Below are 17,043 nucleotides of genomic sequence, written 5' to 3' on the forward strand. Positions count from 1 at the left end.
AAAAACAAATCAGCGACCAATATAGCCACCTTTCTTTGCAAGGACACTCAAAAGCCTGCCATCCATGGATTCTGTCAGTGTTTTGATCTGTTCACCATCAACATTGCGTGCAGCAGCAACCACAGCCTCCCAGACACTGTTCAGAGAGGTGTACTGTTTTCCCTCCTTGTAAATCTCACATTTGATGATGGACCACAGGTTCTCAATGGGGTTCAGATCAGGTGAACAAGGAGGCCATGTCATTAGTTTTTCTTCTTTTATACCCTTTCTTGCCAGCCACGCTGTGGAGTACTTGGACGCGTGTGATGGAGCATTGTCCTGCATGAAAATCATGTTTTTCTTGAAGGATGCAGACTTCTTCCTGTACCACTGCTTGAAGAAGGTGTCTTCCAGAAACTGGCAGTAGGACTGGGAGTTGAGCTTGACTCCATCCTCAACCCCAAAAGGCCCCACAAGCTCATCTTTGATGATACCAGCCCAAACCAGTACTCCACCTCCACCTTGCTGGCGTCTGAGTCGGACTGGAGCTCTCTGCCCTTTACCAATCCAGCCACGGGCCCATCCATCTGGCCCATCAAGACTCACTCTCATTTCATCAGTCCATAAAACCTTAGAAAAACCAGTCTTGAGATATTTCTTGGCCCAGTCTTGACGTTTCAGCTTGTGTGTCTTGTTCAGTGGTGGTCGTCTTTCAGCCTTTCTTACCTTGGCCATGTCTCTGAGTATTGCACACCTTGTGCTTTTGGGCACTCCAGTGATGTTGCAGCTCTGAAATATGGCCAAACTGGTGGCAAGTGGCATCTTGGCAGCTGCACGCTTGACTTTTCTCAGTTCATGGGCAGTTATTTGGCGCCTTGGTTTTTCCACACGCTTCTTGCGACCCTGTTGACTATTTTGAATGAAACGCTTGATTGTTCGATGATCACGCTTCAGAAGCTTTGCAATTTTGAGACTGCTGCATCCCTCTGCAAGATATCTCACTATTTTTGACTTTTCTGAGCCTGTCAAGTCCTTCTTTTGACCCATTTTGCCAAAGGAAAGGACGTTGCCTAATAATTATGCACACCTGATATAGGGTGTTGATGTCATTAGACCACACCCCTTCTCATTACAGAGATGCACATCACCTAATATGCTTAATTGGTAGTAGGCTTTAGAGCCTATACAGCTTGGAGTAAGACAACATGCATGAAGAGGATGAAGTGGACAAAATACTCATTTGCCTAATAATTCTGCACTCCCTGTATGTGAGGCTCTCCTAGAGCGCTCTGTTTTTGGTGGAATGCAGTTCAGTCGGACGCAGGTCAGGTGACTGATAATATTTAGTCTTTACCCTAAAAAGCTCTTTGTCTGAATCGCTGTGCTGATAACTTCCTGTTGATGCATTTAGCTGACTGTGAGTGCTCCGGTTTACATCTCTGCATGAATTATATTGATGTTGTCAAACTTTTTACTCCCTTTGATATCTCTGTCTGTTGTTTGTTAAGCCTCACTATTTTCTTCTGATTAAACTGATTAATGGGTGGATATGTACCTGTATAATAAGTATACAGTATACTAAAGTATAGTAAAGCTTTAGTGCACTAAAGCTTTGAGTGTTATTATTCACAGTGTGTTGTGGATGATTCAGTGTGCAACAGACTGGAGGTGCTCTTCAGCCTGCAAATTTCACAGTTAAAGAAGTATAACTGCATCAAAACAGCACTGCAATGCAAAACAGCATTACACTGAAAATCAGGCTGCTTCTACTGCAGAAGTACAATCAGGTACTTACAAGTAGGCAACGCTTTGTATCCCGTCAGTAGCCCATTTACAGTCTTCCTAAACAAACAAACAAACAAACAACGCAGACAAACAGCAGGTTAAGAAATAAACACTTCAATTCGGACACCTTGGAAAGTTTTCTGTTTTCAAATGAAACAATCTCAAACACACACACACACACACACACACACACACACACACACACACACACACACACAGGCGATGGCAAAGCTGCATGTAGCCACAGCCACCCTGGGGCGCACTGACAGAGGAGAGGCTGCTGGACACTGGTGCCACCAGGCCCTCTGACCACCACCAGTAGGCAACTGGTAAAGTGTTTTGCCCAAGGACACAACGACCGAGACTGTCCGAGCCGGGGCTCCAACCGGCAACCTTCTGATTACAAGACGAACTGCCCACTTTTGAGCCACGATCACCCAAATCACAAAATCCAGGAATAATGTTCTCAATTGGTCAGTAAATGGTGATTTCCTACCAGGTTTGGTCTACAAAATAAGTTACTGTAGTGATAGCAGAGATAAGCCAGAAGTCGTCCTCATACGCCCAAATCTGGGCCTTGTACCAGGAAGCAAGTTTAACATACCCAGGGTATCTTTTTGTTCTGGATTCACTGACACTAACATCAGCAATCACGGTAAATGGTCACATGAAGCTGGTTATCAGCCTGTTAAGTTACCCTGGGTTTCCTAATCTAGGTACACGCGCGTGCAAGGGCTGACACTGGCAACATCTGACCAATCCCACTGAATATTGAGCAGCAGCTTTAAATGTTTCAGACAGTAAGACTGGAAAAAATCTACTATAAAGAAAGAAAAGAAAAGCTGGCAAAAATGCCAACAGGCTTATTCCATTAAATGAATGTTTAAATTAGCATAAGACAGTTTTGTATTTTTTATTTTTTAGCTGCATCCCAGATGGCGTTGAACAGTCTGATGGAAAGTATAAATATAAAAACATAATTAAGTGTAAGTTTATTCTACTAGCGACTGATATAAAGTACAAATAGGTGTCCTGAGACTTAATTATAGGCAGCGATTTCATGATTTCACAAAATCCCAGAACACTCCATGTTAGTGACTGAGCAAAACTACAAACATGTCAAATGAATTTTCCTAAACGACTCTATGATTTCTACCATATCATGTTGAGGTTTCTCTTTAGATACGTGTCACTGTGACTCACAGCCAAAGAAGTCGTGGAGGTACCAGCAGGTCTAAATGAATGGTACGTAACTGCATAGACAGCATAACAGAACAAAATTTAAAATAATAACACAAAATTTAAAGTGGGGTTATTTAAAACTAACTCATTCCAATCACGAGAAAGCTTGAAAACATAAGGTTTTCAACTCAGCTTAATTACCTTTTTTTCCAAATTACTCAGCGTACAAACAGTCAAGAAGGTCAAATTTCTACATTTTGGTCTATTACTACTACAACACAGGACAGATAAGGAGCAAATTACTCACCTTTGAAGGATCAATTGTGTAACTGGAAGCATGCGATGAGGTAGATGACTGGCATGGCTGTGTATTGTGCACCTAAAAAAAGACATGAGAAGGCAAAAGGAGATGCAACTAAAATGGCCATTTTTAAACCATTTGGGTAAACTGGTTGCAGATTACCAATCATTTAGAAAAGGTGGTTTAATTTAATCTGAAAAAGCCGATTCACAAGGTCCTGATTCGATTCATTAAATTTGGACTCAGATATAAAAATATGGATATGCACTTATAAATGATCAGAATTATAAGATATTTACTGTCTATGTATAAAAACAAAGCTGACACTGTGAGACTTGATCACAGGTGTGAGCATCACAGCAGAGGCCTTTGTGTCAAAGTGACTGAGGATCAAACAGAGAAACATGAAGCAGATTTTCCTGGATTGGCTTTTTATAGCAGATAACCTTAAAAATATTCTGCAGTAGAAAAAAAACCGTAAGAAAACCATCAATCAGCATCTGAACATGACCTGATGCTGCTGAAGTGAAGCAGAGCAAAGTTAGAGGTTTGATTAGAGACACAGCTGAGAGTTTTGCAATTTGGCATCAAGTTTACATTTGTTCGATATAAATTTGATTTGAATCAGGAAATCAATGTTTTAAACCCACCCTTAATCAATTGCCACGTATCAACAAAATTACAGGGAGAAAAGCAGACGTCACAGCATGTGCACACACCTACCTCTGTATTTCTCTGTTCAAATTTTGTTTCCAACAACAGGACTCTGCTTATCAGCTTTTCCCAGCTTTCTCTGGATATGGTGACGACTTCTCCCACATTCTGGAAAAGAATATGGTAATTACAAAAAAGAAGCGCTCTATGAAAACGCTCAGTTATTCTCTTTCCTGTTGTCTATCAGAGAGAAGACTAAAACAAGACTAAAGAAAGGGCAACATATTTTAAATAAGTAGAGAGTATCTTGTTAGCTTTGTCTGTTTTTCTGCCTTGCTCCAGGCGTTTCTCCAGAATACTGATCTTGCTGAGGCCAGACACTGCATAGCTGAGCTTTTGTTACGATCCCTGAGTTTGGGCCCAGTGTTTTCAGTTCAACTTTTTTCAATATGGATATTTTAAGCGAAGTAGAGGAGCGCTTTCTCATCTACTTCAGTTCTGGGTTTTAGTTTATTTGGTATCCTTTGAGTCCCTAATGAATCTTGTTTCCACTGTGGTCCCCGTGCTTCTGTAGTTTTTGTCTGTTTGTGATTCCATGTTTTGTTACTTCCTGTACTTAAGTAGGCTTTTGTCTCCTGTGCTTCAATATCCAGTTTAGGTCCAGTTGTCTTGTCATTCCTGATTTGTTCCCTTCTGTGTCGCTCTGTAGTTAGTCTCATCTCCTCAGTCAGTCATGTGTCCATGTATTTTGACCTTTTGTCTGTGTCAACTAAGCATATGAATGCTCAGTTGTTCTCCCAGTGTCTCCCAGTTTGTTCCTGCCACTCTTCTTCCTTGTCCTCATCACCTGCCATGTTTCTATTGTCTCCATGTGTCAAGACCCGTCACTGGTGTGTGTTCTTTGCTGTGTGACTCCTTTGCTACCTAGTGCCATGGTTTTCTCTAATTTCCTAGCTCTCTGTATTCCTGGCTCCAGTGATCTCTTTATTTTGCATTTCTGGAATGTCACATGCAATAAAGCCGTTTTTGAGTTCAGGTTTTGCCTCTCGAGACCTGCATACTGGGTCCAAAACCTGTCTGCCATATACACCACTCGTGGTATTGACATGTGTTCAACCTACCCTGAACATATCCTCAGACTTTCATGCCTATTAAACTTTGAGATGCACTGAATCTTTTAAGATTTTTTGACATCATTCGTTAAAGAATGTCCAGTATATTGGACATGATACACCCACCCTGCAAGGGAAAACAGTGTGTATTTCCCGACTGGTTGTAGGTGATTGCGGGAGGTGACTGGTAGCAAAACTTCAGAAAGTGTGACACAAGCTTCAAAGTGAAAGAGCTGTACCCAACATCTCTCAACGTGCAGATGGTCTCAGTTTCCAATTTGTACTTTCCACAGATTCATTATAGCTTGGAGAGTTGCCAGCGAGTGTTTATAGATAAATTTGTTACTTTCATCCAAACTACGGACAACTATGGCAACATGCTTGCCAACAAATCAATCACACGGTGCTGTTTGCCAACTGGTGAGCGAATCACAGGTCTGTCTGACCGGGGCTTTACCAAAGATGTTCCCATCAACCTCGAGTAACCACTTGCAATTGTTCAGGGAGTACCCAGTTTCCCCCTCACAACCGGTACTTGCCAGATGGCCACTGACTATCCTCAAAGCCTGTGTGATTTGGGCCTTACTCATTTTATTCTAAATTGTCATCACGATTTTCACGGGTGGAGACAAGTTAATGTCACATGGTTAGCAGTCACGTGTTAGTAAAACCTCAAATAACCAACATCTATCACAGGAGTTCACTAACATGGAGGCTGTTATCCTCTTTTCCTGGCAGCTCTGCAGCGTCACTGCTGGAAGAATCAGGGGAGTGTACGTCACCAGAGGCACATGTTCCATTATACAAGGAGAATGGTTCAGTATGGGAGGAGTTTGTGGGAGATGTCATAGGATTTTCCATGTGATGTATGACAAATGACTTCTTGGATACCTAAAATAGATAAAAACACAACGATCAGCTGTTAATGTTAAATTGTTATCGTCACGCCTCTCTGTAAATGTGATCCTCCAAACATCTGTGAATGGCTTTCAGTTAACAAAGACATGACTTTCTTTGAGTGCCTGTCGCATTGAGTAAACTGCATCACTGATGTACAGTTTTGTACAATGCTATGCCATTCTCTGGACATCAGCTGGTCATGTACGACTTCACACCAGACTTAGGTGCCAGAGCATTTGACTCTGGGCTACAGGACTGCTGTATGGTGACCATTTCTCTAGACACACACTGTGAGGTGGAACTATAGTTGGGCTGTGACTGATGAAGTTTCCGAAGTCCACAAGAACACACAAGTACGCATATTGATAAATGGCCCACGAGTGGGGTTGAGCTGTACCATACAGTGGAAGAAATGCATATGTACTTCATTGTTACCATTTTTTAAGTACATGGGTGGCAGTTTTGTTTTATTTTTTAACTGGCAGGTCCACTGGCATGATTATTCAGCAGCAACCACCCCATCTCATGTCCATAATTTGTCTCTTTTTTTCCACTGCTGGAGAATATCAAGGCAGCTCTCTGATGTTATGAAATGTATTGAATGCCAAACTAAAGTAAATGACAGTGTGTTTGACCACTTTAGCACCTCTGCTGTTTTCTGTGTGGCTGTAAACTGTGGTACAAATGGTATTTCTATTTATCACTGTGAGTGTGAGAACAAACAAACAAGTCTGACTTTTAAAAGTCAACACACTTGTATTTGGTTCAGAAAAACCATCAGAAACATTCTTAATATTAGACTTTTTTGGCCTAATATATTCATCCTATACTACATATGATTTGTAGTGAGTATGTAACAGTTATAGTTTAATGTAGTAACTGATAATCAGTACATTACACTGTTGTGTTACACTGTTACTCAGCTGAATTGTGTGTGTCTCAGTGGTTTGTCCTCTGAGCCATTCAAATGTTTTGGGGGTTTTTTAAATCTATTTTCGGGGCTTTTCTTTATTTCTTTCACTGTCCTTTCTTTACTGAGACAGGACAGTGAGGACAAGACAGGAAAGCTGGGAAAGAACAGGGAGAAGACACAAGAAATGGCCTCAGGAAGGATTCAAACCTTTGCCTCTCCAGTAGGCGTGCAGCATATGGGTCAACTACTTGAACCAGTGAGCTATACTGGTCCCTGTGGAGATCCTGTTCAGAGTAGTTAACAGTATTTTTTACTCAAGAATAAAACATTGAGCAACTCTCTGTACCTTTGGATATTATTATATCTTGTGACAAGTCATATATTAAATGTTTGCTTTGAGAAACTTAGAGTGAGAAATGACTCGTGTAACACAGTCTGCCACTTGTGACCCAGCAACAAACACAAACTCAACAAACACACTACAGAAACTTATGGAACAAGCGCTCTCCATTTGAGGCAAATACATGAAAATAAAAACAAATGCCAGGTTTCGTACCTTCTTCAGCTGGCTGTGTTTCTGCAGGACCAAATTAATAATGTCACAGATGACAGAGATTTTCCTTTGGGAGAACCCCCACTGCAGGAACTGCTGCTTGGTCAGCAAGGGCTTATACTGGAAGATATCTCGTAACACCTTGACAGACAAAACAGAGACAGGAAACACACTCACAAAGCTGGACACATTGTTACAGGACTGAATGGACTTTCTTATAAAGCACTTTTCTACTGTAAATGGGATTAAAAGTAGAGCGAGTGGGCTCGCTGTCTGCTCTTTGGTCAGATGGAGGCAGTGTACACAGTATGTGCTACAGCCAGTCTGTGTGTACTCCTGCTGTTGTTGGTCCACGATGAAGAGTGAAGCACATACTGAGCAGAAGTGTTGAAAACAAAACAAAAAGATCTAAACTGCAGTCTCTGTCTGTGCTTTTCATGCTTTATTTTTTGGTGTTTGATGTTTTTTAGCACTTCTTTCGTTCCCAGTGAACATTATCATTATTGGATTAAAACACACATGACATTATCGAGCAATGCCACATTAGGCTTGTGTTTAGGAATGGGCACGCTATAGATCTATTAGCAATCCCTTGTGTAACATGTGTTAACACAGTATGTAAACCCTTTAATTTCATATCTATTCTTTACATACCTGGTCAACAAACCTTTTCTCTGCACCCTTACTTGTGACCATGGCTAGCTTTCCTCAGTTTGGCTTGCCTTCCTTAAAGTGTAGCGTGTGAAAGTATAATAATATCTACACATGTGGAAAATACTGGCAGTGACCAGTGACAGTATCAGTTTCAATACCCTACATCACCCTGCTCTCAAGTGATCTCATTCACACGATTTTTAGAAAACTTGACCTCTGACCTTGAGGTAGACATCACTGATATTCAAACTTGTCCAAGGTTTTGGTAGAAGGGTGACGACAACACCCCACCAGCTTTTTACTACTGAGAGGTAAAAACTACTGACAAACGATGTTTTATTATTTTAAATGTAACTGACATTATCCTTACCAATACCCAGCTACAGCGACAGACAGCTTTGCGTCAGTGTTTAGCCTCCTGCTTGCTGCAGCGCTCTGACATCATCAGATCTACTCTTCAGTGCAATGAAATTATAAGAGCTGTTCTTATCTCTATACCTTTTCCTAATATTTAGCATTTCTTTATATTTATTTATTTTCTTTCAGTAATAATTGCTTTGCTCACACAACAAAAGGCTAACTGTGTGATTACTGAACTTAACATAACTCAATGAATGAAGCATGACAGGATTTGGAAACAAACAACAAGGTTTACATGAACCAGATAAATGTTCTGTGTTGTAATTAATGTGGGTGAGTTCCTCATGCTTTTCATTCCCTATACCAAACAATACTGTATCTTAAGTCTGTTTGTGTGCATCCTTTATTCCTGTTGTCGCATCCCCGAAACAATGTTTAATCACAGAAACAGGCCTCACACAGAGTAACACAAATAGACCCATGTTCTTGGCAATGGTAGGTCAACACTTTTAGGTCAATACCATCTTTGAACGGTTGTCATATAGTGCTCTGCAAAAGTGTTAAGCAATCCTTCATTTCTTTCTTATTTGTTATTCCAATAAGCTTCTGTTCATTTCTTAACAGTGGTCTTGAGTAATAGTTCTTGAGGCCTTTTTCTTTGAACATTGGCGGCTTTTTCATTCATTTCCACTCAAGTCCTTGTATCTGACCATCAGAAGAATGTTTTTTTCTTTGTTAAGCCTCTTAACACTAACCTGTAAATCACTCGAGCATAAAAAGCGGCCTAACTCGAGGGATGAACCAGTGTTTAGTCAACATATAACAGAAACAAAGAATCAAACTTAAATTGTGTCTAGCACAAACCTGACAGAGGCATCTAACCCGAGGGCGCAGACCTCAACACACAAACAAGGGGGCGGCTCAAGCAGTATAACAGTTTTTGCGCATTAGCAAAAAGACAACACTCTAAACACAGAAATTTGTTACCTTATAAACAGCCTCTGTAAAGCGGAGGTCAGTTTTACCCGTCAGCTCTAAACCAGCTGCCATCAGTTGCTCAGCAAAAGGTGGAGAGAAGGAGGTGAGGGTGAAACTCAGTATTGGCAGAAAAGCTGATGGATCTCCTTTGGACAGCCTGGTAGAGTAACACACAACAGCATTCAAAGCATTAGAGCAGATACAGAAATCCATCTGCTATGCTGATTTTTTTAACCATTACACATTCGTTGCTTTTCAGAATCAGGTCGTTCAGAACATTCAAATTTACATTTTGTTCTTTTTTTATTCATCTGGTATATCTGATATGTATTTACACAGACCTGACAGAGGTACAACCATCTGTATTATGTGCAAATTTACATTCAACATAAATACTTACAGAATATATACAAATTCATGCAATGATGCAATCCTGCATCTTCCCAAAATGGTAAATGTAGTATTATGGGGTATTACAGGGTTTTGGTTGTTTTGTTATTACATTTTTTAACATACATTCACACATACTTAATCATGTAGAACAAGTATTTTCTTACTATTTCTTACAAATGATTCCAAGAAACGTGAAATGATGGGCGGTGCTGCCAAAGCTGCAGAATACACACACGTGCTCTGATACTGATACCAATTCACGACTTTTGCTTAACTGGAACCCCCCCTGTGTGAGGCTGACACTTGGTCTGCATGGCCTTAAATGGCAAACATTTATCTTTCAGTCTTCACAAAGAGCAGCCAGTCTATTGCCAGAATTGTGAACAACCTGCTAAGGACCAAAGTGCTGAACAAAAAAACATACTGGAAAAACCTGGAAGGTGCAGAGATATTTCTCAGTATTGGGCGGAGCATGTTAGAAAAAAAGGGCAAAAAACTCCCAAAACAAAACAAAAGAAACATTGGACCTAACATTCATTTGATGCACAGGCAGGGGTGGAAATTAGCACCCGCCACTGGCCAAATGTGGCTACATTTATGAAGTGGGGTGTAAATTTGAACAATGCACAAGCCACTGTGGCGGGTTTAAATTTGAACAGAAAAATACGTTCAATTTGAGATGCGCCTGGGTTTCTGCTATCTAAATGCCACTATGCGATCCGAGCAGATACTAAAATGTGACGTCGTCAGACTGGCTGGTCAGTAGCGTCACGCGATGAGTCATGAGAGCGTCCTGTTCACAAAAATTAAAACTGCCATTTTTGAAACCCGGCAAGGGGAGAAATGGCTACAAAAAACAAGTCGATCCGAGGAGGTGCTAATGGAAAACGGGCTCTGGAAGAAGGAGGAAAATTTCAACAGTAGCTTTTGCAATGTAGATTTACATTTCTGGAGTTTAGTGGGACGTGTCAAGGGAAGAACCCAAAGTTAAACTGTGATTTTATTTTAACGAAAAAGTGAACCAAGCTGACAATGGTGAGCTACGCGACTGTCTTGTTTTTGATGAGAGCAGCCAGTCAGTGTTTTGTTCCAACTGTCGGCAGCAGGCGCCTTCCCACAGCAAGACTAATAGCTTTACTGCAGGCACAAAAAACGTGAAATTAGAGGCCATCAAATTTTCTAAATGCCATAAGGAGGAGGAAAGCATGATTCAAGGAATCATGGCTCCAGAGAAAGCAGTCTGTATAAATACAAACGTATGATTAATTGTTACATTTCTTTACAGTAATTTTTGTCTTACAGAGTTAGGAGTAAATCCTACAGTTTATACGATTTGATTGTTCTGTGGGTTTTTGTAACTAAGGCAAATGTTACACACAAAAAAAGAAATAGTGGCTGGTTAAATGTTTGAGTGGCCGATGCAAAATTGTCTTAATTTCCACCCCTATGCACAGGTTTGCTAACTAGTGTGGTGGATTTTTGGATGACATGTAAACCTATGTAACTATATATCTACCTGAACTGAAAATATATATTTTAACTTTCATGTAGAGTCTTTGGCACAAGACACTTTGCTTCACCTTGGCTTATTAAAGGTGGTACATTAACAGTTAATGTTAAGAACTCACTCTCCAGCTCTAGTAACTAACTCCCCCCAATACACACTCATTGTAACAGAGATACTGAATACATCACAATAAAATCACCTTAAGGATCACACACACACACTCACGCACACACACCCCTGCTATAAGCCTACAATGAGAATAAGCATGTAACCTATGTAGTTAGGTCAGGTATTATTTACATGTATAATATAAGATTATGCCACATGCTGACTGCCTGTTGTAAGATTTAATAATTGGGATTAATGTGCAATGTTTGAGTTGGTTCTGACCTATTGTGATAAGCCAAAGAAAAGGCTAGTCAGAGTCCCGACTAGCCTTTGGCCAAGACTTTTGCCGGCACCCGACCCTGCAGCTGTGTTTGGCCTGAGGACGGGTGGGAAAGTTACCCAGCAGCAGGGGCGGGGATACTGGTCCTATATTAGGGGACCAGAGGACACCCCAGCACTTCATTTTCTCCTGCTGCTTTCTGTCCATCTCTGGGTCGCTTTGCTGTCTGTGCTTAAGGCTGTGCACCCCGGGATTTTTGCTTTGCTTGCTATACTCTGTATGTATTTTCTTGCTGTTCATATGATTCAGTGTATTAAACTCTGTTCCAAGAATTCTCCTCTTTTCCAGCATCTTTTTAAGAGCCTTGATTTTAATTGGATCTAAAAAAGTTGGATCTCCACATCGTTGGTGGGATAAGGTTATCAGGATGGCTTCAACCACACTACGTAGAACACCGGTGTTAAAAACTGCAGGGTTCATTTCGTGACAACAGTGATACCTAGTGTTTAACTGACAACATCAAGGCGATCCATTCAAGCTCAGTTAAACAAACTAAGAGGCTCCACTCAAAAAGATTATTGTGCAGCTTGGGGGGAGCAAGTGCCAGGTAAAGAGTGGGCTGTCTTTCTTTATGAAGGCTGATGGATTGATCCACGGCTCCACGAGCCCACCTGTCAAAGTGTCCCTGAGCAAAATACTGGAACGGCTGCATCCATTGGAATGTTATCTAGCATTTATGACTGGAAATTAAGTAATACGCTTATAATATTCATAATAATATGCTCATTAAAAAAGACAAATATTACTAGCAGTAATTGGAGAAATGCTACAGAAGAAAATGTTTAAGAAAGCACTGGCAATTTACAAAATATCACATTTCTGCAATGAAGAGAAGGAAGGAATAACTCAAAGAAAAGAGACTTAAAACAAAATTCTATTTTATTCATGAGCATGATAAGTTCACTATTCTCTGAATTAAATCTTATTTATTAGCATTGGCTATAGGTGCTTATTGTCGCACTCAAAGTAAATGGATGGAGCAACGCAAAAGGAACACCAACTGGAAAAAAGAAATCATCCACATACATAAACTTAAAATGAACAATGAAAATATCTGAAAACTCAACAAATCTCTGTCTTTATTGAGGGATTTTACCAAAAGCTACAGTCTAAAAAAACTTAACCTTTCTTTACACAGATTAAAATGAGGGCACAAATTATTGACAAAAATCAATGGAAATGATGTGATCAAGAATTATCTCTGAAAGAACTCAAACAGTTTATCAGTAAACTGAACAAGAAAAAATCCCCAAGTAATGATGGACTTACTGGAACATTTCAGAAGCTCTTTCAAGATCACATCACTGACTTATTAAATGTTTTAAAGGAGGCCATAGAAGCTTGTAGGTTTCTTTCACCAATGTGTCGGGGCTTAATTACACCTGAACCTGATAAGAATCCTTTACAAAATGATAACTGGAGGCCAATTACACAAATTAACAATGATGTCAAATTACTATCTTATATTTTTACAGAAAGACTTAAATTCTGTTTGGATACCATTATAGTTGAGCGTTAATCAGGCTTTGTGCAAGGAAGACAATGATGCATTTGAAGGGATCGCCATCTCAGGTCAGGAAGTTAACAGATGATACAGCTATCTCCTCGAAAGATGAGTTTCAGATTAAAAAAACTGTATTAATGCTTTCTCTGAAGTATCAGGTCTTACTTTAAATAACAAAAGGTGTCCTGTTCCCTCTCAAAGAAGCTTGTATCCATAAAGAAGTTGAAGGTATTCCTGCCAAAGAAGTAGTAATGACCTTATCTGGGGATTCATATTTGTCAATAGTCTGAGAGAGAAATATCTCATTTTCAGCATCAAATTCAACCTGAACTGGATCAAACGTGTCATTAGAGACAAACATAGATTATGGTATTTAATACCAAACCTTATTTTTAAACAAACAGAGGGACAGAACTCCTTCTTATGTAGCGCTTTACACAACTTGCCTCATTCGCTGCCATTTGCACAAACACTTTTTTCTATGCTCTTTCTACACAAATGCTTTCTATCTAACATTCACACACATTCATACTCCGATGGATCGTTGTGAAACTTGGTATTAGTATATTGCCCAAATATATTTGGCATTCAGACTGGAGGAGACAGCGATCAAACCACCAACCTTCTGATTAGTAGGTGATCTGCTCTTCCTGTTCACCCAAACAAAATTCCAATTCCGTTACAAGCATTTTCATGCTGGCTTCATCTTTACAAACATAATTTTTCCCGACATAAATCTCTGATTTGGAATAACAAATATATTAAATACAAAAAAATATTTTTATATCATAGACTTAAAGGGCAGCCCGGTGGCATACCTCACAGCAAGAAGGTCCTGAGTTCAAGTCCATCACCTCGCTGGGCCCTTTCTGTGTGAAGTTTGCATGTTCTCCCCGTGTTTGCGTGGTATTCTGGGAGTTAGCGGGGTTAGGTTCATTGGTAATTCTATATTGCACATAGGTGTGAATGTAATTGCACATAGTTGTATGTTTCTATGTGTTGGCCCTGAGACAGACTGGCAATCTGTCCAGGGTGTACCCTGCCTCTCACCCTATGGAAGCTGGGATAGGCTCCAGCCGCCCCGCGACCCTGAAAAGGATTAGCTGAAGAGGATGGATGGATGGATGGATGGATACTTAATTGTACTTCATATCAATATTGATTACATCCACCTTTGTTCTAGTGTTCGTGTCACATACAAATGATGTCACGGGATGGTCGACCGCATTGCTATAACGACCTTGGGCACATTAGGCTGTACTCGATAGTACATGTAATGGAAACATCAAATGGTATGCTTCTCTCCTATGAAGAATTTTGTCTACATCTCAATTTAGCTATAAATCATGACGATTATGCTAAAGTATTTGGCTCAATACCATCAGGGGTTTGTATGCTTTTTAAGAATAAACCTAATATCCCTTCATACCATATGCCGTTGGTATCTCCAATACAAACTGTCGTTGGTAAGATATGCTTATCTAAGCATTCTAAAAACAACAATAAATCTATTAGACCTTTATTTCAGAATAGCATAACCAGGGCTGCACATAAGTGGTCCGCAGGTACGCATTGCTGTCAAAATAAAAGATAAGAAGTTGCAACATGCGTTTGCGTACATAAGATTTTCTGGAGGAGGACAGACATTTGTTTAGAACTCTTAAAGAAGTCGAAGAAGCTCCTTTAAGCAATTACTTTGGTGTTCCTCCACCTCCAAAGAAATGTCAGAAGGAGTCCGAACCACAAAAGAAGCGCGTGTTCTCAGAAGGATGGCTGCAATGGTGAGCTGGCTTCAAACAAATGATGAACGCACAGAGATGTGGTGCAGAATATACATATATATTCTAAGTTTGGAAACTACCTAATCAGTTTTTAATTGCCAACAAAGTTAAAGACATTTCTTATAAGGTAATACACAGAATTTACCCATCTAAAGATTATCTTCAAAGCAAATTCAAGTTAGACATTGATGCAAACTGTAGCTTTTGTAAGACTTGTAAGGAATCTGCTATACATCTTTTTTGGTTTTGTCCCCTTGTACAAAACTTCTGGCAGAGATTACGTGTCTTCATCTCAGAAGATGTATTTAAAGGTTTTGCACTATTTTGGAAATATGTATTATTTGGTCCCCACAAAAACCAAAGACAATTCAACATAGATATGATTAACTTGTTAATCTTAAAGGCTAAATTTCATATTCACAAATCCAAATGTTTAGGAAGACATCCCTCCTTTTCTATGAGTTTTTGCAATATCTTAATTCAATTAAGAAATCTGCTAACCCTAGAGCTGTAAAAACTATGGTTGTATGTGGAAAAATGAAGATCCTTCAATCACCGCTCTTTGGTTTAATTAGATAAACTTCTCCCCCTAGCGTATGTGTATTGTATGTTCTGGCTAATGTTTGTTTATTTGTTTGTTTCTGGTACATGGTTTCTGTAAGTATAAATCCTTTAATGCAATACTGTTTCGTTTTACTTTGTATTGTACCAATCTTTAAATAAGGATCTTATTTAAAAACAAACAAACAAACAAACAAACAAACAAACAAAAAAAAAAGACAGTAATGGAAAACGAGTCGCGTCGAGCCGAATAGGTACTATTGGGAACGAGCTTTGTACCCTTTAGCAGTAAAAATGCTACAACTGAAGAGCCGTGGTTTTTAATCAAAGTGTTTTTTTAAACAAATTACTAATAAAACATTGTAACGCGAATACTGTTAGTTTGGATCTCTTTAGTAACAAGGGACTGGCGGTGGTGACGCTTACCCATTGTAGTCGACGTATCCCGGGTACTTGATCACTCGCAGGAGAGCTTCCAGTTTACGGAGATAACCTTGAACATCTCCAGTAGACAACATTTTAAATAGATGTAAAAGAAAGAAGAGCCCGTTGATACCAATCCCCGTTTTTATCCCCAATAGGTACGAAGGAGTTTCTCTGTTGTGACAACGCCAAATTTAAAGAAGCCGAAGCTCTATTAACACTCCTTTATCCTCTTTTCCACAAAGAGATATAACTCGTATGAATCATTCTTCTGCCGCTTTTCCTTTTACTTTAGCTAGTTTTGTTTCTCCCGGGTCGTCAACAACGCGACGCTCGATTGGCTCTTCTTCTTCTTCTTCCTTAGTTTTTAACGGCAGCTTGCAGCCAACAATGTTGCACTACTGCCATCTCTTGGGCTATACTGCTACATCATTTCCTTATATGCTCCTGATGACTTTGGTACTTCTCAGAAACGAAATTCCTTTCCCTTCATCATGATTTAACTGAGCAACCACATTCTCAAACTTGAATTTCCTGTTAGTATCCATTTCTACACTCGATATTCTTCTTTGATTGACTTATTTCCGGCAGCTAATAAACACACGTTCTATTGTTTCTATGGCATTACACCGATTACATACAGTTAGATGTTTCCCCATGTTGAAAGGAGTGCCATTCAAAGAGCAATGACCTGTTCTTATTCTATTTATAATTATTCCCTCCCGCCTACTTATTCCTCTGTCTTGTAACTCCAACTGTATTTTATACAGTTACCTTTTACCTCATTACTCCACACCATTTTTCATAATGTCTTACTATTTTCCAAACGAATATATCTACTAAAATATCTACTCTTGTAATAGCTTCCTTAGCCAGCTTATCTGCTCTTTTTTTACGCTAAATACATACATACATGAGTCCACATTATTGCTATATTTTTGTTTTTTTCACACAATGTTCTGGTGATTAGTTGCACTTCATATTTCAATGCTCAACAATGCTGACAATGAATCACTACATAATATTAATTTCGTAATTCTACTATCTTCCACGCA

At 39.6% G+C, this 17,043-nt stretch overlaps 1 protein-coding gene across 1 annotated transcript in view; it reads right to left on the minus strand.

The window, feature by feature from the left end:
• LOC146386254 (deoxycytidylate deaminase-like) overlaps positions 1-16,320 on the minus strand; it is a 28,480-nt gene extending 12,160 nt beyond the window's left edge. Inside the window, exons 1-7 of the mRNA XM_084932349.1 lie at positions 15,992-16,320; positions 9,381-9,528; positions 7,383-7,520; positions 5,722-5,904; positions 3,971-4,069; positions 3,254-3,325; positions 1,775-1,821 (exon numbers count right to left, since the gene is read on the minus strand). Coding sequence (XP_084788475.1) covers positions 1,775-1,821; positions 3,254-3,325; positions 3,971-4,069; positions 5,722-5,904; positions 7,383-7,520; positions 9,381-9,528; positions 15,992-16,083 — 779 coding nt within the window. The 5' untranslated portion in view covers positions 16,084-16,320. The remainder of the gene's footprint in view (positions 1-1,774; positions 1,822-3,253; positions 3,326-3,970; positions 4,070-5,721; positions 5,905-7,382; positions 7,521-9,380; positions 9,529-15,991) is intronic.
• Positions 16,321-17,043: the final 723 nt, after the last annotated feature.

Source organism: Perissodus microlepis, chromosome 6 (genome assembly GCF_051167445.1).
Source record: "Perissodus microlepis isolate ML-2025 ecotype Zambia chromosome 6, ASM5116744v1, whole genome shotgun sequence".
Classification (NCBI taxonomy): domain Eukaryota; kingdom Metazoa; phylum Chordata; class Actinopteri; order Cichliformes; family Cichlidae; genus Perissodus; species Perissodus microlepis.